Source organism: Bos indicus, chromosome 25 (assembly GCF_029378745.1).
Source record: "Bos indicus isolate NIAB-ARS_2022 breed Sahiwal x Tharparkar chromosome 25, NIAB-ARS_B.indTharparkar_mat_pri_1.0, whole genome shotgun sequence".
NCBI lineage: Eukaryota > Metazoa > Chordata > Mammalia > Artiodactyla > Bovidae > Bos > Bos indicus.
The window spans coordinates 34877831-34902807 of NC_091784.1; the positions used below are offsets into that span (position 1 = coordinate 34877831).

General features: G+C 49.9%; 2 protein-coding genes across 3 annotated transcripts; one reads left to right on the forward strand and one right to left on the reverse strand.

The window, feature by feature from the left end:
- Nucleotides 1-732: 732 nt before the first annotated feature.
- NSUN5 (NOP2/Sun RNA methyltransferase 5) lies at nt 733-6433 on the forward strand. 2 transcript variants are annotated; one of them, XM_070780058.1, is made up of 10 exons: nt 733-875; nt 975-1097; nt 2297-2471; nt 2565-2673; nt 4568-4706; nt 4798-4913; nt 5281-5459; nt 5636-5846; nt 5922-6062; nt 6137-6433. In XM_070780058.1, exons 1-10 carry the CDS (start codon nt 783-785, stop codon nt 6237-6239), a joined length of 1389 nt encoding a protein of 462 aa, XP_070636159.1. In that variant the 5' UTR covers nt 733-782; the 3' UTR covers nt 6240-6433. The 2 variants fall into 2 exon arrangements, with proteins under 2 accessions (XP_070636159.1, XP_070636160.1); XM_070780059.1 differs by lacking the exon at nt 6137-6433 and having other exon boundaries at nt 5285-5459; nt 5571-5846.
- POM121C (POM121 transmembrane nucleoporin C) lies at nt 6427-24974 on the reverse strand. The gene is made up of 13 exons (XM_019987896.2): nt 24376-24974; nt 23256-23471; nt 22802-22960; nt 21139-21219; nt 19422-19596; nt 15823-15914; nt 14663-14736; nt 13898-14022; nt 13681-13783; nt 13276-13452; nt 10048-11715; nt 8891-9013; nt 6427-8584 (listed from the first exon to the last, which is right to left on the reverse strand). The coding sequence occupies exons 1-13, from the start codon at nt 24939-24941 to the stop codon at nt 8487-8489; spliced, it is 3657 nt and encodes a 1218-aa protein (XP_019843455.2). The 5' UTR covers nt 24942-24974; the 3' UTR covers nt 6427-8486.
- Between the last annotated feature and the right edge of the window lie 3 nt (nt 24975-24977).

The following is a 24977-nucleotide window of genomic DNA, read 5'->3' on the forward strand; positions in this document are numbered from 1 at the left end:
AAGAAGGCTGAGCACCGAAGAATTGATGGTTTTGAACTGTGGTGTTGGAGAAGACTCTTGAGAGTCTCTTGGACTGCAAGGAGATCCCACCAGTCCATTCTGAAGGAGATCAGCCCTGGGATTTCTTTGGAAGGAATAATGCTAAAGCTGAAACTCCAGTACTTTGGCCACCTCATGCGAAGAGTTGACTCATTGGAAAAGACTCTGATGCTGGGAGGGATTGGGGGCAGGAGGAGAAGGGGTAGACAGAGGATGAGATGGCTGGATGGCATCACCGACTCGATGGACATGAGTTTGAGTGAACTCCGGGATTTGGTGATGGACAGGGAGGCCTGGCGTGCTGCGATTCATGGGGTCGCGAAGAGTCGTACACGACTGAGCGACTGAACTGAACTGAACTGAAGAGACAGTAGAGGGGTAAGCAAAAGACATCTGCATGTCATAACAGAAGAAATACAAACGACCAATAACGGGAAAATGTTTAACCTCAATCACAGAAATTAAAACATCAATAAGATCTCATTGTTTGCCTGTGATATCGGCAAGGATTGAAAGAAAAACGCAAAGAACTGCGAAGAAGTGGTCAGCCGGGGTCTCTGCGTTGCCCTCCAGACCCTTACAGGAGTGTGAACTGCCACACGCCCTGGAACCACCTCAATGGGTGCTGGGACTTCCGGGTCCGGAACACCCGTGCCCTTTGACCCCGGAAGTCAGGTGGGGGCGGTGCGGAGCCGCGCGCGCTTCGCGACAGAGCCGTAAAGGCGCTCGCGCGGGCACGGAGCATGGCTGTGTACTCGGCGGCGGCGGCCGTGCTGGCCGGCGTGGAGAGCCGCCAGGGTTCGCTCAAGGGGCTGGTATACGCCAGCAACTTCCAGGTAGCAGGGTTCGGGGTTCGTGCCCGGGAGGGGGGGCCCCGGCAGGGGGCTAGCTCGGCCCGGCCCGCGTCTCACCTGGGTTCTCTCGGCCGAGCGCAGAACGTGAAGCAGCTGTACGCGCTGGTGTGCGAGACGCAGCGCTACTCCGCCGTGCTGGACGCCGTGATCGCCAACGCCGGCCTCCTGCGAGCCGAGAAGAAGCTGCGGCCGCACCTAGCCAAGGTAACTGGAGGGTGCGTGCTAAATGGCTTCAGTCGTGTCTGACTCTGTGAGACCCCATGAACAGCAGCCCACCAGGCTCCTCTGTCCACAGGATTCTCCAGGCAAGAATACTGGAGTGGGTTGCCGTATCTCTGTCCAACAGGAGGGTGAGCCCCTCCTAACCTTAGGGTCTCTGCTCCGTCGCCGTCCACTGTGTGATGCTAGCAAGTCGCTCCCCCGAAATGAGGAGCGCAGCCCCTCGCTGGTTTAAGAATTGAGAGGAGGTGCACATACTTTCAGTTCAGTTCAGTCGCTCAGTCGTGTCAGACTCTTTGCGACCCCATGAATTGCAGCACGCCAGGCCTCCCTGTCCATCACCAATTCCCGGAGTTCACTCAGACTCACGTCCATCGAGTCAGTGATGCCATCCAGCCATCTCATCCTCTGTCCTCCCCTTCTCCTCCTGCCCCCAATCTCTCCCAGCATCAGTCTTTTCCAATGAGTCAACTCTTCGCATGAGGTGGCCAAAGTACTGGAGTTTCAGCTTTAGCATCATTCCTTCCAAAGAAATCCCAGGGCACATACTTTAGGCGAAGGCAATGGCAGCCCACTCCAGTACTCTTGCCTGGAAGATCCCATGGATTGGAGGAGCCTGGTAGGCTGCAGTCCATGGGGTCGCTAAGAGTCGGATAGGACTGAGCGACTTCACTTTCTCTTTTCACTTTCATGCATTGGAGAAGGAAACGGCAACCAACTCCAGTGTTCTTGCCTGGAGAATCCCAGGGGCGGGAGAGCCTGGTGGGCTGCTGTCTCTGGGGTCGCACAGAGTCGGACACGACTGAAGCGACTTAGCAGGAGCAGCAGCACATGCTTTAACTTTGAGCCTTGTGTGAAAGATTAAGAACAGAAGACCAAAGTGTTGATAGCACAGCAAGCTCTGTTTAGGTAAAACGAAAAGGTGATGTTGACAAGGGAGGAGGGTTCAGATCCAGAGCTTTTCCTGGTGAGAAGCCATGGGGAAGGGGTTCGGGACTGGGAAGCCAGGCACCAGGTTCAAATCGTGACCTGTCCGTTAATTTCTTGTGTGATCTTGAACAGGGTAGCTCACTTTTACCCGTTACTATCTTGATAGGTGGTCTGTTCAACTCTTCCAGTTCCAGCACTGTGGAGTTCCAGGATCTTCATACTCAAGGTTTTCTCGCCTCCTTTCTCCATCCCAGGTGCTAGTATATGACTTATTGCTGGGAAAAGGCTTTAGAGGGCGCGGGGGCCGATGGAAACCTCTGCTGGAGCGGCACCAGGCCAGGCTGAAGGCTGAGTTGGCGCGGCTCAAGGTTCGTCAAGGTGTGAGCCGGAATGAGGACCTGTTGGAAGTGGGATCCAAGCCTGGCTCAGGTGAGCTGGGAGGTGTTGTGGAGATAGGGGATAGCCATCAGGCCCTCGGGAGTGGACCCGGTTCCTGCTCACTCACTGCTGATTGCTTCCTAGCCTCCCAGGTGCCTCGATTTGTGCGAGTGAACATTCTGAAGACCTGTGCTGAAGATGCCATTGATTATTTTAAGAGACAAGGTTTCTCCTACCAGGGTCGGGCTTCCAGGTGAGTTTAGAACCCTGCCTGAGCATGGAATAGGCTTCCCAGGTGGCTCAGTGGTTAAGAATCAGCCTACCAATGCAGGGGATCCAGGTTTGATCCTTGGATCGGGAAGATCCGCTGGAGGAGGAAATGGCAAACCACTCCAGTATTCTTGCCTGGAGAACCCCTTGGACAGAGCAGCTTGGTGGGCTGCAGTCAGTGGGGGTCACACAGAGTCAGACGTGACTGAGCATGGAATGTTGTATTAAATAGAAGTGACTAGAATAGGTGTCCTTGTCTTGTGCCTGATTTTAGAGCAAGAACTTTCGGCCTTTCCCCATTGAGTGTGATGTGAGCTGTGGGTCTGTCATATGCAGACTTTATTATGTTGCTGTATGTTCCTTCAGTACCAAGTTTGATGAGAATTTTTATCATGGGTGGATGCTGAATTTTTTCAAATGGCTTTTCTGCATCTGTTGAGATGGTCATGTGATTTTTGTCGTTTGCGGTATATCACATGTTGATTACTTTGTGGATATGGAACCACCCTTGCATCCCTGAACTTGGCATCTTGCGCATCCCTTGTTTGAACAGATGTCACTGTTGCACACCCATTTGGTCAGAGTATAAACGGAGTTATCGTACATGCTTCCCTGCTGTCTGTCTGGTCGTTTACTGCTCTGCCTTTGGTGTCTCTCTTCTCTGGACACGGCCTGGGTTTAAGCAGCGTATCCTGCCGTGACTGGCAGGAGAGCCCTCAGCCGGCCTCCCCACGTCCAGACTTTGTTGTCACGCTCATCCTCTTTGTGTTGGGTGCAGAAAGTTCTGGATGCAGATCTGACGCTTTACTCCCTCACTAGAAACCCTTGGCCCTCCGCTGGGCTGTGCCTCCCTGCCCCATTTCCAGGCCCGCCTGCTGTGCACCTGTGTTCCCACGGTGGTTGCTGCTCAGTAGCCACCCACCCCCACCCCCACCGCCCCGCCCCGCCCCTGCACTCTCCTGCCTCCTGTTCTGTCCGTCCACAGCTCTGGGAAGTGGCCTCCTCTCCCTCCGTCGCTCTCATCTGTTGTAGATGTCTCCCTGTCAGCCTTCAGCGTGTCGCTTAGAGACCAGGGTGGTGGAGGATGGCTGTATGTAGGTTTGGATACCAGCTCTGCTACTTGTTGGGCTTCCCTAGTGGCTCAGACGGTAAAGAATGTGCCTGCAATGTGGGAGGCCTGGGTTTGGTCCCTGAGTTGGGAAGATCCCCTGGAGAAGGGAATGGCTTCCCACTCCAGTATTCTTGCCTGGAGAATTCCATGGACAGAGGACCCTGGTGGGCTACAGTCCACAGGGTCTCAGAGTCAGACATGACTGAGCGACTCACTCTTTCTTTCTGCTACTTGTTAGCTTTCTCATTTGAGTTGTTACTCTTGAGTTATTTTCATGTTTTCTACATGGAGCAAGTGAATGGACAGTCCTTCTCCATAGTTTAGAGAACAAAGTTTTCACCTCAGCTCCTCAGGGTACTAATTCTTCCATCAGGAATCAACTCAGTACTCACCTCCCTGTACCAGGCCCCTCTCCCCAGGGTTATGTTCTGATAGTACTGGCTGTTGCGAGCCTAATGTGTGCAAAATCTTTTCTTAACGAGGTTTGCATGCCATTTAATACCCACCTACCGTTTTCCAGAAGTACAGAGGCTGAGGCGCCCATGCCTTCACCTCTGGGATCTTCTGGACACAGAGTCAGACCTGAGAACCCCATTCTCTTACCTGCTGCCTCTATCTTATCAGCGTGTTAATATACTTAAAAGTAGAGCAGTTTTAAGCATTTGTCGCATCAGTAAGCAGTCAGGTGACGTGTGACGTGCCTGGCTGGTACCTGGCCTTGAAGGATGCATAAAATGTGGAATAAGCAGTTCGTATTCCCTGGCAGCCTCAACGACATCAGGGCCCTCAAAGGGAAGTGTTTTCTCCTGGATCCCTTGCTGCCAGAGTTGCTTGTGTTTCCTGCCCAAACAGATCTGCACAACCATCCACTGTACCAAGCTGGTCACCTCATCCTGCAAGACAAGGTAGGGAGGATGGGTGGAAAGGGGGGAAACAGGTGGGGAGTGGTCAGCCTGGGGCCTCCGTTCACCCAGCCCCTGTGCTCTGCGCTGCCAGGCAAGCTGTCTCCCGGCCATGCTGCTGGCTCCGCCCCCAGGGTCCCACGTCATTGATGCATGCGCTGCCCCAGGCAATAAGACCAGTCACCTGGCTGCTCTTCTCAAGAACCAAGGGTGAGTGCCCTGGTCAGACAGGAGCGGGGTGGGATGTGATCCCGTACTTTGTAGGAAGAGATAAGGAACACTTATTCCAGGAAGTCCTGCAGGCTGAAAGGAGGCCTTGCCTTTCAGTGTTCCCTTCAGGACCTAGGGCAGTTCCCTAAGCTTCCCAGTGGGCGGCAGGTATGAGCTGTGAGTCCCTGAGCCCTCGGAGCACAGAGCCCAGGCCAGCTATTTCTGACCACTGAGCTTTTAAATTTAGAATTTAAAGACATTTAAATAGCGTGTCTTGACTTCAAGTACGTGTTACTGTGTCAGAGTTGTGGGCTCTTACACGCTCCTTTAAGTTCTCAGTTCACTTCAACTCTGTTCCCCTCCCTAGGAAGATCTTCGCCTTTGACCAGGATGCCAAGCGACTGGCGTCTATGGCTACCCTGCTGGCCCGGGCGGGGGTCTCCTGCTGCGAGCTGGCCGAGCAGGACTTCCTGGCGGTCTCGCCCTCGGACCAGCGTTATTGTCAGGTCCAGTACATCTTGCTGGATCCCTCCTGTAGCGGCTCTGGTGAGATGGCGGGGAGCACGGCCCAGGGCCCCACAGACCCAGAGCAACCTTGGGGCATGAGGGGTGGTCGGGTGTCCTGGCCTGAGGTTTGGTTCCTGTGACGCTTGACAGACGTGCTCTCCTGGAAGCGGAATCTGCTCTCCCGGGCTGGCTGTGCTGAAAGCACTCTTCCCTAGGGATGCCCAGCAGGCAGCTGGAGGAGCCCAAGTCTTGCACGCCGAGCCCGGAGCGCCTGCGAGCACTGGCTGCCTTCCAGCAGCGGGCACTGAGCCACGCGCTCACGTTTCCCGCCCTGCGACGCCTCGTCTACTCCACGTGCTCTGTCTGCCAAGAAGAGAATGAAGACGTGGTGCGAGCCGCCTTGCAGCAGAGCCCGGGGGCCTTCAGGTAGTGGGTGTCCCCCAGGGCCTGGGGGAGGGGGCCGCCTCTGACCTAGAAGCCCATCCCATTTCCTGCCTGCAGGCTGGCTCCCGTCCTCCCCTCCTGGCCGCACCGAGGCCTCAGTGCCTTTCCAGGCGCTGAACACTGCCTCCGGGCCTCCCCTGAGACCACGCTCACCGGTGGCTTCTTCATCGCGGTGCTTGAGCGGGTAGAGGAGCCGAGGTGAGTGACCGGGGGGCCTCCTGGAAGAGGCTGGAGGACTGGGGCACATCTCACTCCCTTTACTTTTCTTCTAGCTCCGGCTCACAAGCCAAAGCAGCAGCGTCAGAGCTGACGCCCAGCCCAGCCCCAAAGGGGAAGAAGAGGCGGCGGAAAGCGGCGGCTGCCCCTGGCACGTAGTGGGCGCAGAGCACCGACTCCTCTCAGGCCCCAGATGGCAGTCTGGTCATGGCTAGAGGAAGAAGACCGGGAACCCTGTTCCTCCAGCTGGAGAGAGGACACTCCTCTGCTTTGGGTCCCCTTCCCTGGGCTGTGCTTTTGTGGGTGACGCACTGCTGCTCACAAAAATAAAACGCAGGACATGGTCTACGATAGATCACAGTTTTTTTTATTCTTAATGACATAAGCAAGGAGAAAAATCTCACATTCATACTAAAAATTCCAACTAGACTCACAGGAATTCAGTCTTCGTGTATAATGGAAAGTCCCAGCCTCCCGTCCCTGTCCAGTGCACGTGCGTGTCCACACCCACATTTCCGCGCTCACACTCGGGACGGGGGGCTCCTGAACCAGCTGTCCTGCCTGTGGAGCTGAGGTAATCGAGCCGAGGGTCTACCTTCCGTGAGGTATAGGCAGCAGCCTGATTTCTAGACCCGTGCCCGCCCCTTCCCATCCGAGCAGGTACTCGGGACTCAGGCCCCCCGCAGCTCCACACACAACAGAGCTCTCGGGGTGTGGAGGCGCATCCCCCGCCACGAACCATTCACCCTCAGTCACAAAGGGGAGGGGACTAGTTACACCTACATCACATTATTCATAAAATAAGAATTACATTTTGTTTCCAGAAGGAGCTCAAGTCCCTCAGGAATGCTGCTGGGACAGCACCTGAGCCTCCTCTTCACACAGGCATAACTTAACTCTACACAACTAATTTCTAGTCAAATAGCATTTATACTGAACCACCTCAATGAACCAAGCTTGAAGGAATTTAAAAGGCAATTTAGCTTAAATACAAAAATAAATTTTTATTGTTAAAAAATGTTTAAATATTTTTTTTTCTTTTAATTTAGACACACGCATTCATACTTCTCCCAAAGAGGATGGGCATGGCAGCAAGGCTCATGGGCCTGGGGTAAGGGGTTTGGGAACAAAGGGAGAAGGGAAGGGATGGAGGGAGGAAGACAACAATTTTAAAATGGTTCACTAATTTAGGGTTTCTACCGTATCCTACAGACACTGAGGCTAGGTAGGTGGGAAAGGGCGAGCACAGGGCAGAAGCCCTTCCCCTTGGCCCCGTGCTCCTGGGCTGCCAGCCCTTAAAGTCGAAACACCATGTCAGAATTCAAGGCTCGGCACCTGGAGCCGCAGTGGCGCCACTGTCCACGTCGCTTAGCAAGGCCCCAGAAACGAGCAACAGTTAATAAGTCCGGCACTACCAACATGCCGCCACTCACACAATTCAATTCTTCCTCCAAACTCGATTCAAAGAGCAACAGACGTGAGCATCAGACAAAACAACACAGGACAAAGCTTTAAACAGACGATCCCGGAGAGGCAGACGGGCCCAGTGAGGTCAACGGGGATGATGGGGGAGCCGGCAGCTGAAAGCAGCAGGGTGGGGTGGCTGTGTGGGGGTGTCCTGCCTGTGCCAAGAGCTTCCCTCTCCCAAGGGAGGCACCACCCCTGGGTCTGCCAGGCTAACAGTCTTGAGCCACCAAGCTTTGAGGGGCCAAACTGGCAGAGTGGGCTGGAGGTGAAAGGTCAGCTCGGACTTGGCAGGACGAAGTGGAACAGCAGGAGCTGCACCTTGGAGCTGGGGTCTCCAAGGCAAAGCTAGACTCAGGACCATTTTAAAAGGAATCGACCCTGCGAGGAACCGGTGAGGGATGAAGCAGCAAGAAGTGGGGAAAGAGTCCCCTCATGGGACTGGAGGGGGAAAGCCACTTGTACAGCCAAGCCAAGCCCGGTGTGGCTTCAGGGACGGTCCACCCCAACCCATCAAGTGCACAGAGATGCAGGTGGCAGGGCTTGACCTTCTGGCCTCCGGCCAAGATGGCTCTCGGGGGAGAAGGCGGGCAGCAGGCTGCCTGCCTGAGCTCACACACTACACGAGCGTCGGGGAAGGAAGTGGGCAGTATGTACAGATGTTTCTTTAGTTCTCTCCAGCTTCACCAGTTCAACTGTTCAAGTAAGGTAACAGGCTTCTGCCCTGCCACGTCCCTCCCCCCATGGCCCCCCAACCTGGGGCTTCTGCTTCCTGAAAGAGGGAAATAGCCCCGGATGCTGCCACTACCTCCCTGGGGGCTGAAGCCAGAGGCCTGGGGTTGGTCTGCTTGACGGAACTAGAAGGATCAGAGGCTCTTCCTAGCAGGTGCCGAGGTCCAGATTTGGGCAAGGGGTGGTGGGGGGCTGGGGGAGGGACGAAGGCTATTTCTTGCGGGTGTGCTGCCTCCGGGCCTGTAGCCGCTGTCGAGCCCCTGGGGTCTTGGATCCCGCACCGATGGAAAAGGAAGGGGCTGTCGATCCTGGAAAGATTCAACAAGATCTCATGAGGGCGGCTGGGACCCGGGAGCACTTCTCTAAAGAACACTGGGTGCTGGAAAAAGGCAATCCCTCTGGGAGAGGCACTGGTTAAAAATGCAAAATCACAAGACCACAGACAGTCTGGGAACAAGGCCTGGACCAACATTTTCACCTGGCTTCCGAGTGGTCAGTTGCCCAACTCCAAACGTGGGCGGTGCTGGACTCCTGGATCGGCCTCAGACAGCTGGATGCTGCCAGCCCGCCCCACCCCTCTCCAGAGAGGAGACAAGGTCACACTGGCCACTTACCGAAAGGTCCGACTCCGACAAAGCCTTGGGCAGGTGTTGAGGACGCCCCAAAGGAGAGGCTGCTGCCAGCTGCTCCCACCCCAGGGGCTGGGGTGTTCTGACCGAAGGTGGGCGTGGAGGTGCCTAGGATGGAGAGAGAGAGCTGTAGGGACCAGGCTGGGGAGCAGAGGGGGAGGAGCCTCGAGGGAGTTCGGCTCCTGGCAGGGCCTTCCCGCAGGATATCTGGGCTCTGGGTCCCCCCACTGAAGGACAGCACCGAGCTTCACACCTGCTACGCTGGGCGAGCCTCCCAGCTGGCTGCCAGCGGTGCCACGGCAGGGCTGGCTTCTGGCCACCTAAGGAGCAGGGCCCCTGCACTCCCTCGGCCAGCAAACCCAGCACAGGGGCCGACTCAGTGGACCTCCGCCTTTAGCCTGAGCCCGATTACCTGCCCCCTGAGGACTAGATGCGTTGTCTCTCCCCTTGTTCGCTTGTCCTCCCCTCTCTGCCCTATGGGTCCCCTGAGGCCCACTGGGACTCCCCACCCAGTCCTGCTGTCCCTTCAGCCTCGCCTTCTCATGTAGGGGGAGGCTGGCTGGGGGGTGGTGGGGGGGTGGAAGGCAGATTTCTGCCACTCAAGCTTTCCCTCCTCTCCCTCTCCCACCTCATCACCACCATTGCTCCAGACCCCACCTCCCCCATGGGCACTGACTCTGCGCCCACCTCCCCAGAACACCTGGCCACCACCCATCCCACTGTACTTGCTTCAGATTCAACAGGTTGGCTTCACCAGCTACCACTTAATTCAGGCCTACATGTCACAACTGAACATGGCTGGGAAAACAGCAGTGCTGACGGGCCTCACTCACAACATCATGAGCGTGTGACGCTGCCTATGATGCTACACCCTCTCCCCAGCTCCGAAGCGACTACTTGGGAGGTCCTGCGAGGCCCTCTCACACCCGCCTCCACCCACACCCCAAACCCTCCTCGTCAAAGTCTCGGAGATTAAGTCCATTACTTTCTCAGAAAGGCATTCCTCTGCACTCAGTAATCACGTATTTTACCAAGAAACTGATACTGTATTGATGCATTTAATGCCCATCTCCTTACTACCCCTACATAAAGCTCCAAAGAGTGGACGCTGCCCAGTGGGCCAAGTCAACTCGTGATCATACCTCCAAACACAGGTTTGCTGTCCGGCGTGCTGGTCACACTGAAGGCAAAGGACGTGGTCTGGCTGGGCGTGCCCAAGCTGTTCTGACTCAAGCCTCCCCCAAAAGGTGCTGTGCTGCCAGTGGCCCCACTCTGTCCTGCCCCGAAGCCGAACGCTCCAGAGGAAGCGCCGGTGCCCGGGGTGGCCACACTCATCCCAAAGGCCCCGCTCCCAGCCAGGGTGGCTGGTCCCCCAAACATGAAGGGCGATGGTGTCGTGCCGCCGAACACCGAGCCGCTGGTCCCGCTGCTGGTAGTCTGGGTGGTAGCGCCAAAGCCAGAGGTGGTGGCCGCACCAAAGGAGAAAACAGCTGTGGCGCTGCCAAAGGCCGGCCGGGTGGTGGCGGAGGTGCCGAAGGCGGAGGGTGTGGCTTTCAGACTGCCAAACGCCGGCTGCGCGGCGCCGCCGAACGCTGGCTGGGCTGGGGTCGGCGCTGGGGTCGCAGTCGGGGCTGGGGCCGCAGAGTTACCAAAAGTGAAAGAGCTGCCAAAGCTGGGCACGAGAGCCGGCTTGGCAGCCCCCTGAGGCTGCCCCTCAGCGGCCCCGAAGGTGGGCTGGGGGTTGGCGCCTGGGTAGGATGGGAGAGGGGGCTTGGCGCCCGAGGCAAAGGGAATGTTGAAGGCTGGGGTGGCGGTGCTGCTGAACGTCAGCGTGGGCTGGCCGGTGGTAGCTGGAGCGGAGGTGCTGAGGCTGCTGCCAAAACCACCGAAGCCAGTGCTGCTGCTGCTGCTGCTGCTGCTGCTGGGGGCTGTCTGAGGGGCACTGGGAAGTGACTGGCCAAAGGTGGTGACTGATGTGGAGGCGGGCATGGCGGGAGGCTTGCCAAATTGGAATATGGAGCCCCCAGCTGGGGTGAAGCTGGCACCAGAAGTCGGGGGAGTCCCAAAGAGGAAGGGCTGGGAGGCGGAAGCAGTGGTGCTGGTCACGCTGCTGAGGGTGCTGGTCACGCTGCTCACACCGAAGCTGAACGAGGGCTTCGGAGCAGAGTCTGTGGAGGTGCTGGCTGTGGTCACGGAAGTCACTGTGGAGGTGGCAGTGGCCTGGCCGGTGAAGAGAGGGGCACTCGTGGTAGTGGCCAGAGTAGCTGTTTGCTTCAAGAAGGGAGTTAGCCCGGGCACAGATGTGGGTGGCCCCACACTGCTAAAGATTGGCTTGAAAGCGGGGGCTGTGCTGCTGGCAGTCGTGGGGAGGGCCGAGCTGGAAGATGTCACAGCCGTGACCGTGGAAGGGCTAGAGGGCAAGGGGTCCCCACTCTCGCTTTTCAGGGGGGCCACAAAAATGGGCCTGAACATGGGCGATGCTGAAGACGCAGCAGGGGCTACAGAAGCAGGAGGGTTGGCAGCTGGGGTGCTCAGCATTCCAAACAGGATACTCTGCTTGGGGCTGGGAGGCGGGGTGGACAGGGCCTGGGATTTGGTGGACGTCTCAGCCGAAGGGGCCGGAGGGGACTTGGCGGCATCGGTGACGGGTCCTGGGGAAGAAGCCGGGGTCAGCCCCAAGACAGTAGTGGTGGATCTGGAGTCGGAGGAGGTGGCTGGAAGGGCTCCTGACTGTGAGGAGCTCAGAGAGGCCAGAGGACTGGGTGTCTTCGGGGGCGAATCGGCCACAGTGCTGGTCACTCCAGCAGGTTCTGTGGAGAAAGAAAGTGGAGAAAGCAAATTTGAAATACTTCAGATGTGACAGTGTGGCGAATCGGCCACAGTGGTGGTCACTCCAGCAGGCTCTGTGGGAAAGAAAGTGGAGAAAGCAAATCTGGAATACTTCAGATGTGACGGTGCTCAAAGCCCAGCACAGTGCTCGGGATTCAACAGTCAACAATTACGACTAAATCCATGTCACAGAACTTAAAAGTGTTCATTCCTGAAAACAGGCCAGTGTTCGTAATCTCCACCCTTCACAGATCATAAGAAAGACTTCAGAAGAGGATAAAAAGTGGGCCCTGTTGGGGATTACATGTACAGAAATGAAGAAAATTCCAATCACCTGAACTTAAGTCCACTTAATAATCTAGATACACCTTATACAGCTAACAAAGATGCACTGGCCTGTATTCACCTGCCAGGTCCAAGTAGAGAGCATATAACGTGAATGAGGAGGTGGTCTCTGAGCCATCTGATACCTGACACATTCTACGATACGATACAGTGCGGCAGAGGAGTGTGTGTATATGCAGTGCCAGGAAGGCTGAACAGCAACAGACCTTGGCAACTTCGAGAAGAGTAATATTACCTTGTGACCGTAGTCTAAGCGTGGGATAAGACATCCTAACCATGTGATCACTGACACTTCCGGGATACCTCACGAGGTCAGCGTTATTTTCTCATCTTACAGATGATGACAAACAAGGCTCAGAGGAGCTGAGGGACTGGGTTTCAAGTCAAGAGCCACTTGGCGACCAAAACTAAGCTGCCTCCCTCAGCTCTGAGTGTTGCAGCCCTTCCCTAAAACTGATGACAACTTCTAAAGCGCTTAGGCCTGCACCAGCTCTGGTTGGAGGAGCTAGAACAGGGTTAGCCTTTAGGACAATTCCCAGGAATTGATGAGCATGGTGCTTTTACTTCTTTAAAAAATTTTTTTATTAAATTACTTGGCTGTGTTTGGGCTTTCTCTAGTGGCAGCGAGCGGGGGCTACTCCTGGTTGTGGTGCGTGGGCTTCTCACTGTGGTGGCTTCTTTTGCTGTGAAGCAGGGGCTCCAGGCACCCAAGTTTCAGTAGCTGTGGCTCACAGGTCCTAGAGCACGTGGGCTTAGCTGCCCTGCAGGATGTGGAATCTTCCCGGACCAGGGATCAAATCTGAGTCCCTGTACATGTGAGTACAGTCACATGTACACCCGTGGCTGATTCATGTCAATGTACGGCAAAAACCACCACAATATCGTAAAGTAATTAGCCTCCAATTAAAATAACTAATTAAAAAAAAAAATCTGAGTCCCTGCACTGGCAGGTAGACTCTTCCCACCCATATACCACCAGGGAAGTGCTGGCACTTATACTTCTACCTAAACCAAGGCTGATGTCATCACACGCGCCAAAGCAAGCTCTCCTGGGAACTCCCTGGCAGCCCAGTAGTTAGGACTCCACGCTTCCACTGCAGCGGTCTGGGTTTGATGCCTGGTCAGGGGATTAAGATCCTACAAGCTGTGTGGTGTGACCAAAAAACAAACAAAACAAAGTAAGCTCTCCCACTCACCAGGGAGGGAAGGTAGCCCCGGGGAATTCTGCATCTTCTTCAAGCTCTCCAAAAGTGGGTTAGCGCTAGGGGCTTGGAGGGTGGTTGGGGATGAAGCAGTCCCAGCGGCAGGCAGGGTCAAAGTGAAGGAAGACTGACCGGCAGGTGGGGCCTCGGTAACAGAGGTCGAGGCAGCGTCTAGGGACGAAAGAAAAGATGACACTGTTTGGGAACTCTTTCCAGTTGCGTATCACGGAGCACGGGAAGTCTGGGGCCTCGGTACAACTCACAAAGGTTTCCCTTCAATGCTCACCATTCTCCAGATTCCACTGAGGGCCCAAATGGATTTCCCACATGAGAAAGACCAAAATAAAACCCAAGGAGACAAAGCCTCTCTGGAGTGGGAAACTGATCTATATTCCTTACCAGTCTTATCCTCTAAGACTTTGTTAAACCATTGTAACGAAGCTTTCTTTTCCAAGTCCAAGTCCTCAGCAGTGATCGAATAACCAAGCTGGGGAGGTGGAGGCTACCAAAGAGAAAAAGAAGTTGTTAATCAGGAGAAACTGTAAGAATCCTGTATTTAGCCTTCCTAAGGTAGAGCTAAGCTGGGGTGGGCAGAAGTAGAGGGACAGGACCATACCAAGGTCAGCTGGTCTCCTCGCCTGGAGGGCAGCAGCTGAACCTTCCGTTTACGCTGCCCGGAGCTGCCAGGTGTTGATGGGGAATTCCATGAGTTCTGCTTCTTCCCTGTGGTTGGATCTGCAACTAAAGAAAGACTTAATCTTCTTCTCTGCCAGAAATGGACAGGTTATCTATCTCCTGTTTTTAACACGGAATTCTCACTGGGTATCTCTGAAAGATTCTATTTTCCATGATTTGGGCTCTTGGATGGTGTTTGCTAGACTACTTCTAATAGTCAAGAGGATATAAAGGGAGAATTGCTCCAAATCAAAGTATACAACTACTTCTGTTGTTCAGTCATGTCCAACTCTTTGCAACCCTATGGACTGTAGCCTGCCAGGGTCTTCTGTCCATGGGATTTTTCAGGCAAGAATACTGGTGTAGGTTGCCATTTCCTTCTCCAGGAGATCTTCCCTACCCATGGATTAAACCTGTGTCTCCTGTATTAGCAGGTGGATTCTTTACCACTGAGCCATCAGGGAAGCCCAGAAAACTGTTTACTGGACAATAGTCATCTGGACTGCTCACAGATACCTCAACCTAAACTTATCCATAGCCTACTGTTATCACATATTATACTGTATTTCTCTGAGTCACCTTTCTCCCTTACCTGACTATAAACCTCTGAAAGACAGAAACATCTCTCTCTGTATCCACCAGGCCCTTGACAAAGCAATGCTCAATACTTCCACCAATAGCCGCTCTAGTGCACTCATCAACTTACTCTTTTCTCCCTGGGACTCCTTGTCTGTTACCAATGGAGTTGAAGAACTAGAATGATGAGAAAGCTCCTCTTCTCTGTAGGAGAAAAAGGCACAATTAAGTTTAGAAAGATTTGCTGACAGAAAGTACTGGATAACTTCCTATACCTGCTTGCCTACCAACTGGTCTAGAACTACCATGATTTAGGACCTCAGTAGGCCAGGACAAAAAAAAAATAGAAGTCAAAAGAAAATCCCAATAGAAATGAATGGAGGCAGTTTATGGAAGCCATGGAGAAAGCTTTGTCTTAAAACAACCACACATCAACACTTTTCAAAACCTTACTTACAGCCCACCAAGTTCCTAAAAGTTCTAGTCACACGTCTGATCCCTAAATTTGACCACAGGTACCCAGAGGGGCGGCTGGAGTCCAGAATGTGAAGTCTGCTGCCCACTGACATCATCCACTCTGTCTGCTCTGTTCCGTACGGTCTCTACTCCTGCACCCCCATCACTCACAGTACAGTGTCGGGGAGAGAGCCAGAGGCCTCTACAGTTGGGAACAGAAGAATGGTAAGAGATGAGAGCGACTCAGGTGGGCAGTTCACTGTCCTCTACATGCTGATTTCTTCAGTCCTCCAAATCAGAGCTGAGGAAAACCCAAGAGCCAAGTAAATGTCCCTCCTTTCCTGCCCCTCTCATTAATCCATGCAGCAAATAATAATGGATTCAGTTCAGTCGCTCAGTTGTGTCCGACTCTTTGCGACCTCATGGACTGCAGCACACCAGGCCTCCCTGTGCATCACCACCTCCTGTTTACCCAAACTCAAGTCTGTTGAGTTGGTGAAACATCCAACCATCTCATCCTCTGTCGTCCCCTTCTCCTCCTGCCCTCAACCTTTCCCAGCATCAGGGTCTTTTCCAATGAGTCAACTCTTCGCATGAGGTGGCCAAAGTACTGGAGTTTCAGCTTTAGCATCATTCCTCCCAAAGAAATCCCAGGGCTGATCTCCTTTAGAATGGACTGGTTGGATGTCCTTGTAGTCCAAGAGTCTTCTCCAACACCACAGTTCAAAAGCATCAATTCTTCGGTGCTCAGCTTTCTTTACAGTCCAACTCTCACATCCATACACGATTACTGGAAAACCCATAGCCTTGACTAGATGGACCTGATTACCTTACCTTACTTTCTTTGCTGGCCTCTCTGGTGTCTGGGAGCGGGATGAGGCTGGGCTAGAGAACGGAGATGAACTGGGACCACTCCTCTTCCACAGCTAAAAGTCAAATACAAGTAAGATTGACCCTGGTTGATAGTTTATCATCCGACCTTTGATAAAGTTCTGTTCATCACTGCATATAACATCTCCTTTTAAGTAACTTAAGAAAAAGTATGAAGAACTAATGGCATGCTAACTAATAAAAGTAGAACGGAAGAATGTACTTTTGGCATTATGTTACAAAAAAGGATGTCACAATCACTTAACAGTTTAGAGCTAAGATGTACGTATAAGTTTGCTCCATATTATCTATGGAAACAATAAAAGTCAACTAAGAAACTGTTCCAACGAAGACAACCTAGTAAACTAGTTTAGTTTTGGTCTCATTAAATTTTCAGTTTTACTTCATTAACTTTATTTTTAAAAATACATTATCATGACATTTATGACTTCTGTAACATTAGTGGTATTTATCATTATATGATAATTATCCATACATCTGTCTCCTCACCAAGCGGAGTTCCCTGATATCAAGGGTAGTCTGGGGACTTCCCTGGTGGTCCAGTGATTAAGAATATGCCTTGCAATGCAAGGGACACTGGTTCAATCCCTGGTCCATGAAGATCCCACATGCTGTGAAGCAACTAAGCCTGTGCACCACAACTACTGAGCCCATGTGTTGCAGTTACCAAAGCCTATGCACCTTAGTGCCTGTGCTCCACATAAGAGAAGCCACTGCAATGAGAAGCGATGAAGAGCAGCCCCTGCTTGCTGCAACTAGAGAAAGCCCACAAACAACGAAGACCCACCATGGCCAAAAAATAAAATAAATTCCAACAAGTACACAGTAAAAATTTCCTTCCTATTTCAACAGTTATTACCAGTTTCTAATATATCCTGTCAAAATTACTCTATACACATCAAAAGATGAAAGAAATCGCAGGATGAATAGAGGACACTATACACAGCTCTGCACTATGCGTTTTAAAAAAATATACTTTGAGACCATTTACAGCAGTACCTATTAAAACTGCCCTATTCTTTTTAACAGTTATATAGTATTTCAACTTACAGAAATATGGTAAGTTATTCAACCAGTCCCTGAAAAAGACATGCTTACATTGCTTCCCAGCTTCTACTATTAAAACGATGGCACAATCAACATCCTCATGCATGTCTCTGACTGTATGTGTAGGGTTAATTCCTAAAAGTAAACCTGCCGGATCTAAGGGCATGTGCATCTCTACTGTTGATAACGCTGCCACCCCGCCCTGTAGGGAACTGTACCAAGTGATGCTCCCAACCAGCAATGCATGAGAAGCCCGTTTTTCTTGTTCTTTCTTTGGCCATGCCACAAGGCTTGCTAGATCTTAGTTCCCCTACCAGGGATCAAACTGGGGCCCCAGCAGTGAAAACACCGAGTCCTAACCATTGAACAACCAAGGAAATCCCCATTTTGCAACCTGCTAAACCTTCTAAAACAGACTAGAGTGGCAATACCCACAGACTGATACTAACATCAAAAAGGAAACCACCAGACTTCATCTGTTCCTGACAAGATGCAATCCAAAATACGTGTGTGTGTGGTTAGTCAGTCATCTCTGACTCTTTGTGACCCCCATGGACTGTAGCCCCCCAGGTTCCTCTTTTCCTGGGATTTTCCAAGCAAGAACACTGGAGTGGGTTGCCATCTCCTCCTCCTGATCCAGGATCTTCCTGACCCAGGGATTGAACCCATGTCTCTGGGGTATCCTGCATTGACAGGCAGATTCTTTAGCACTGAGCCACCTGGGAAACCCTAACCCAAAGTACACAGTACCAAAAAAAAGAAAAAAATCCAAGTACACAGTACCACCTGTGCAATATTCTGCCAAATTAACTGAACTTATATGTAATTAAGCCTCGGAAAACAGGGGATAGAGTGTAAGTTAAAATGACACCATGATGATGCAAACTTAATCCAAAATATGGGAAATCCTACAGAACAAAACCATCTACTTTTTTCAAAAGCATGAAAAAAAAAAAATAGTAACAGTAGTAGTATAGATTAAAAGAGCCTAAGAGAAATATGAACCAAATGTCATCAATTGGTTTTTGGTCCCTGATTCAAACAGTGTAACTGCAATAAGACAGTTTATGGTTGTAAGTGCAATTTAAATGTGAAGTGATATTAGCTAATATTAAATAGCTATTATAAATCGGTTAAGAGGAATAATGGTATTGTACTTATTAATGTGAAAAAAAATCTAAAAATATACTGAAGGACCTATAGCTGAAATGACATGTTTGCAGTTTGTTGTTTTTTGCTTATTTTAACTTGTCTTCATGTCTGTGCATTTATTTTTGCTGTGCTGGTCTTCGCTGCTCTGAAGGACTCGTCTTGCTGCAGTGCACAAGCTTCTCCTTGTGGTGACTTCTCTAGCTGTGGCTGGCGGGCTCCAGAGCAGGGCTCGTTAGCTGTGGTGTGTGGACTTGTTGCCCTGCGGCATGTGGAATCTTCCCAAACCAGGGACTGAACCCATGTCCCCTGCATTGGCAGGCAAATTCTTAACCACTGGACTACCAGGGAAGTCCTCAATTTACTTTAAAACGTTAACAGCAAAACAAATGGGGGGCAGAGGTTGATGGAACATGATTGACAAAATGCTGTTAACTAGTAAAGCTACATGGAGGTCTGTCATGGCATTTTCTTTTTGTGTACGTTTGAAATCTGACATAAGATTTTTAAAATAGGGATAATGAGTGTATACTTAATACGCCTGCTGTCATGATTACATGAGGAAGTGTATGTAAAGTGCTTGGTTAGTAGAGGGGCTGGCCCAGAGAAAGTGCTCAAGGTAAAGGCTGTTATTGTCCTTTTAGCATCCCTACAACTGAGACCTTCATCTTTCATTTACATCACTCTAAGAGCCTTCTGGATTAACTTAACTCAAAATTTTTCTCCCCTCGAAAATCTTCCTCCACAATAAGCTTTATTTTTACTTGGCTACTATAGATTATTAAACAGGCACTGAAATGGGTACTTTTCAAACACTACCTTCAGTCTTTACAATAATCCTTCAGAAATGAGAAATACTGATTAGCCCAAAGCCCCAGAGCTACTGTCAGAGCCAAGACTGGAACCCACATCTGGATATCTGTGTGGTAGCAAAGCTTGCTCTGTTCCCTAAGCTATATCCTACATTCTCTTTCTAAAAAAGAGAATGATAACATTTAAAAAATTTCATCAAATTCTCAACGCCCAGAGGATAAATTTCTTTTATGGTCCAATGCAATCTGGACTACTTGATCTACCTGTTGATAAAATTAGTATCATCCACTGAGTTATGCACCTCTCGCCCATTTATCTGCAGTAACAGCTCTGTCTTGTACCCAGTTCCCACACACGACTGCTCTACTTTTGGAGCTTTCTATTCTGCTCCACTGGGCCGTAGTCATCACTCGAGTGTTTGTATCTGTTAGTGGTAATACCACTATCTGATGGTAGAAGGTGGGAGTGAACACTGGCTGATCGATTAATTAGTGCTGGGAACCCATGTCTCCCACAGCACAGGGTGAATGTACCTGAGAGAGACCACGCGTGGAGCTGTAGGAACTGGCGATGGCGTTGCGGCTGGAGCTGGGGATGCCGCCTGTGCACGTGCTGCTTGTCAAGGAGCTCACAGAAGAGGTGCGGGATCTCTTATTCAGGTGATCATCTGAGTTCTGTGAATTAAGACCTCTCTTCAGAGACCCAGGCCTAAGAAGAAGGGGAGAAGACAGTTGGATGCATTATTAAAGACATTTTTTTAAGGTTTTGTCCATGGACATAGAATCTTTCTTTAAAAAAAAAATCAGTTAAAAAAAATGCTCTTAATTTTATTATTAACAATTTGGCTAAATACATCTGACAGTCAGGAAAAGAAAGTCAAGTATTTTAAAAATCAAAAGTGTGAGTCCACTGCCTAACATTCTAGAAGATGCACACTAATCTATATGACAGAAAACAAATCAGCGGACACCTGGAGATCGGGGCAAGCTGAAAGGAGGTATTACTAAGGGACACAGGAAAATTTTTGGAAGTGACAGTATGTTCATTATCTTGACTGTCGTGACGGTTTCACAGCTGTATGCATGTCACAACTTATCAAACTGTATACTTTAAACAGGCAGATTATTCGCCAATTATAACTGGATAAAACTTTTAAAAAAAACATCAGAGTTAAGAGGAATGAACTATCTTTTCTAAACTTTCAACTAAACAGAAATTCCCTATACCTCTTTCCTATGGAAGAGCCATTCAATCTCTGTTATGATACCAAACCACAGACCAGTTTATTCTTATACTGGATGAAAATGCTTTTCCCTCTAACTTGGATATACTCGCCAATGGATACTACTTGGAGTTGTGCTGAGCAAGTTGTTTTTCTTTTTTGACCTGACAGTCCTTCCATTTTTTGGAGTGAAGAAAGTGAAGTTGCTCAGTCGTGTCTGACTCTTTGCGACCCCATGGACTACAGCCTACCAGGTTCCTCTGTCCATGGGATTTTCCAGACAAAAGTACTGGAGTGGGGTGCCATTTCCTTCTCCAGGAGATCTTCCCAACCCAGGGATTGAACCCAGTCTCCCGCATTGTAGGTAGACGCTTTAACCCTCTGAGCCACCAATATCCAAATTTCCTTATTCTCCTTGAGACTGTTCATCTCTGGGCTAGTATTTATACACCTTCGTCCACCACCCCATAAGATTTTGGTGTACATCCTCTCTTACAGTGTAGTACACCAAACCAAATACACTCCACTGACAATCCAAGCAGAAGTTAGAGAAGCAGGACTATCACTAACCAGCCTCATGTCAGTTTCTATTCTATCAGCATAGATAGGAGCACATTAGCTTTTTTGGGCAGCCATACTGTACTACTAGCTCAGATTAAGCGGATCAATTCTTTCTCAAATGTATTTAAACTCAAATGTAGAGATGTAATATTTTATCTTCAATTTCATATCATCGCATTTTATCCATTGCACCAACCTTGTCAGCATCTGTTCATACACTTGGTTATTAAATATATTTATAAACCCTCTTAGCTTTAGCATATTTTGTCCATACTAGTGAAAAAACATTAAAAGGAATTAGAAGATAATTGTGGCAAGCTACTCAAAACGTTCCTCTCTGATTTCAAAGATGTGAACCTGAATTAATAAAGCAATACAAAAGCAAAGAAGAAAGTCAACGGGACAATTAATTCTGATAAAGCCCCTTTTCCAAACAGTGTACATCTCATCCACGGATTTTCACTTACTTAGGCACAAAAGAAGCAGGGACGCCATTGGCCACAAGGGGCTCAAACGCTGAATGTCCGCTCCCACTGCTATCATGGCGTCTATGACAAATCAAAAAACTCTCAATTAAATGGAATTACTTCTCCCTCGGCCCCAAATCATATTCCCATATTCTTTTTATACTATTTCTATGGAGCGCAGGTTCCCTGCGAGACAAAAAGAGGGATGCTTCAACCACAAAGATTCCAAAAGTTAAATTTATCCTAAGATTTAGGGCAGTAAGCAAAATATGAAAATATTTCAAGACCTTTTGAACTATTAAGTTGTTTCAATTATTTGCTAATTTCTCACCGAAGTATCAGAATCACAAATTTACCATCCTACCATACCCAAATTAAAAACAAAAACATTTTAGGGGTCAACCCACACTCCTGTGGTGCTCTACAGGTTAATATGACAAGTCTGTTAAAGAAAAACTTGACCTATCACATAGAAGGGCTTTGCATGGTGCACATAGTTATCACTTATTCCTATCATGGGAAAGGTAATACAGAATCCTCAAGTATAGGCTCACTAGGGTCAAGAAAAATTACCCCCTGGAGAACATGAGAAACCTAGATGAACCATAAAGTTATTTCTTCTCCCACCTCCACACCTCCTCACCCCCTGCCACTCCTGCTTAGCTAGTTGACTTTAGGTCAAACTGCTCACATGCCAATCATATTTATTTCTAGTCATCATTACCTGATCTTTCTATGACATAAATACACTTGCATTAATATTTCCCTACTCAATTTTGTTATCTGAAGTATCAAAGCTGACCAATTTTTACCCTGTAGGATATGAACAATCTTCTCTAGGTAATGGGGCCAATGATTTTTTAGTGTGAGGCTGCTGTCTCCTTAGAGAACACTTCTTTGACCACCGTATATAAAGAAGCCCCCTTCTCACTACCCTCTGTTTATCTCTACTTGTTTATAATCTATGGTTACCTTGTTTATTTTTATTATCCTTTTTCTCTGGTCTCTCTCAAACCCATGAGGACTCTATCTTGTTCAAAGCTCTATCCACTGTACCTGGAATAGGCTCTGACATATAGTGGGTGCTCCATTCACTGAACTAAAAAAACGACTGGAATCCTTAACTGACTCCTTGCAAAGCCTGTTAAAGCCTTAATAAACTGTTTACTGCATCGTCCATACAGAAAAGCAAATAATGAAGGTGGTTTTAGTCCCATTACTGACATATCTACCATACTCTAGTCCTCACTTCTGTTTGCCAAGCATTCCCCTCAGCACAATTACAACAGTGAAATTGGTGGTTACCCAAATAATTAAACACCAGGAGACTCTGAGGGGAAGACTGCAAGCATGCGCTCTCAAAAATAAAGTTTAACTGGTTTGTATCAAAAGTACAAGGTTAACCTGGCTAATAGTTGCCGGCTTATCTCTAGTACTTACGGAAAAAGCAAACTACAAAATTTATCTAACACGTGTCTCAGAAAATGAACAGCACTAATTTAAGACCTTATTATCAACCACTTCTATGAAAACCAAAGAAGGGAATCTACTAAGGGTCACAAACTGGAGCTGGTTTGTGTATTTCTGGAGAGTGACCCTATATTTCAACAAAACCTGGAAGCCCATGGGAGAAGCCTGTTAATTACTCTGCTGGTCCTGTTACCTTCTTTTATTTTCCTGGCCATCAGCAGACATTTGGTCTTCCTCCCCTACTGTCCTCTTCTTTCTCTCTTTGAGGGCATTCAGCACAGTCTCCTTCGCACACGGATCTGGGGCACTGGTCGACGGTGAAGACAGTGTTGAGTTGATCATCTGTTCTGGTCTGGAATGAAAGACACGATTCCAACATCAAGGTATTCTAATTACCAAGCCACACAGCACAGAGTTCAGTCACTGGACATCAGAAGCTAACCAGTAAACAAAAGTATAATTTTATACACTCACAGAAATCACCCTAGGCAATCAAAGATACAGTCTAAGGCAAACGAAACCAAAAGATGGTTCAATTACTAGAATCTGGGATTTCTCATTCAAATAAGCAGCTATTTCTCTTTCTCCTTTGTCAGAGAAATAACCGGAAAAGAATAAAGGAAATACAGACGTTTGACAACACTCACACTGGAGAACGAGCCAGCTTGCTATCCGGAGGCGCAATCCTCACTGTCACGGGGCTGCACACCATTCTGGAATTACGAGCAGACAGCACAGTCTTCTTGTGACAACCATTCCAGCATACTGTGGGAAGCACCCCCAGCAAGGAATACTGGGCCTGCTGGATTGGATAGCGCCTTCGAGGTGTTACTACAAACCGATGTGATAAAGTCCCACAGTCCCTGTGGAGAATGGGAGATACCAAAGAAACTTGAAGAAACATCAGAAAATTTAAATGATTGAAGAACCATGTGGGTTCAGATATTTTTCAGACGCTTTAAACTTTTTAGGCAACACAGAACACACAGTATGTTCATGGCAACTTTCCCTCGTTTCATCTAAGGGCAGAAAGTGACAGCTGCGTAACAGCTGTCCCTACTAGGACTTCCAACAATTGGAGAGGGAAATTGAAAACCTTGCCCACACAAGTAAATTACAATGGAAGAAAAGTGTGGGATGCAGGGAGGAACTTTTCAAGATGCTTCAATCTTTTATGCAATGTCAGTGATATATACTCAAAGTCAAACATTTTAAACACCTAAATGTTCATCTTCTCAACTAAATGTACTTTTCATGACTAGTATTTTCATCAAATTTTTGTATTCTTCTGGATCATCTTTATCAACTTTTATTCATCAAAGAGATGTTTCCTGGGAACACCTCTTTGATCTTGGCTAAACCACAGAATTTCAATTAGTGATCTAAAGCGGGGGGGGGGGGGGGGGGGGGGGAGGGGGGGGGATGGATCTAACAAATCATTTTTAACTACACTTGAAAAATAAATATATTTTCACGAGAGACAGGGATAGTTAATTGTTTATCAAGTATTCTGCTAAATCTATACTGCATGAAAATTCATATGGTTTTAAGAACTGAAAGGAAGGGAACCACTGTGGCATTACATCTCATTCCAAAGGTAAAGGCGGACAGGAGTGAGTAGACACGCATCAGGGTGACTAAGAGGACAAAACGACACAGAATCCACTTTGGACTTAACGGAAAAGAAAATCGGATTTAAAAGTCAAGTCCTCAACTCAAAGCCAGGCAACAGAGGAGAGGCTGTGGGTAAGATCAGGGTTATCTTACCGGTAGGAAGGCCTCCTGGAGGGTCGGAGAAGAGAAGTGGGAAGGGAAGGGTGAACTTGAACACGCTGGGGATGCGCCGACGGAGCCGGCGACGCGGTGCGGACAGGAGGGCGGCGGCCCGGCCTCTCCCGCAGGTCCCTGGCCTCCGGGGCGGGGGCAGGCTGCGGGGGGCCGGGCTTGCCCAGGTAACTGCCCATGAGGAGCAGTTCAGCGGGGTCGGGTCCTTCGAGCGGGCTCCGCGGCTCTAAGAGATTTCCGTTTGCTGCCGATTTGGCAGGAGGCGAGGCGAGCAGTGTTCGCTGACGCCGCGCGTTCCAAACGAGCGAGGAGAGCGCGCGCGAACCTCGGGGCTCGCGGCTCAGTCCCCACCAGGCCGCAGTAGCCCCCACAGCCAGCCAGGCCAGGGCAGCCGCCGCCGGCACCAGGTACAGCACGAGGCCGAGCAGCGACAGGCCGAGAAGCGCCGCCCCGGCCGGCCGGCCACAGCCCCAGCCGCGGCCCTCCCTGACACTCGCTATCGGCCGCCGTCGGTTGCCTCCTCCAGCCGCCGTAGCCGCCGGAGACATCGCGGCTCCGCGCCGCGGAGAAGACTTAAATATCCC

What these genes read in the sequence shown, in the direction of transcription:
- POM121C (XM_019987896.2), bottom strand. Translation starts at nt 24,941, where the DNA reads ATGTCTCCGGCGGCTACGGCGGCTGGAGGAGGCAACCGACGGCGGCCG. An exon ending in GAGGAGACCAGCTGACCTTG is followed by an intron (nt 13,784 to 13,897) that starts GTATGGTCCTGT and finishes TCTCTTTGGTAG; the next exon opens with CCTCCACCTCCCCAGCTTGG. An exon ending in CAGCAAACCTGTGTTTGGAG is followed by an intron (nt 9,014 to 10,047) that starts GTATGATCACGA and finishes TCTCCATCCTAG; the next exon opens with GCACCTCCACGCCCACCTTC.
- NSUN5 (XM_070780058.1), top strand. Translation starts at nt 783, where the DNA reads ATGGCTGTGTACTCGGCGGCGGCGGCCGTGCTGGCCGGCGTGGAGAGC. An exon ending in TACCAGGGTCGGGCTTCCAG is followed by an intron (nt 2,674 to 4,567) that starts GTGAGTTTAGAA and finishes ATTCCCTGGCAG; the next exon opens with CCTCAACGACATCAGGGCCC. An exon ending in TCCCTCCTGTAGCGGCTCTG is followed by an intron (nt 5,460 to 5,635) that starts GTGAGATGGCGG and finishes ACTCTTCCCTAG; the next exon opens with GGATGCCCAGCAGGCAGCTG.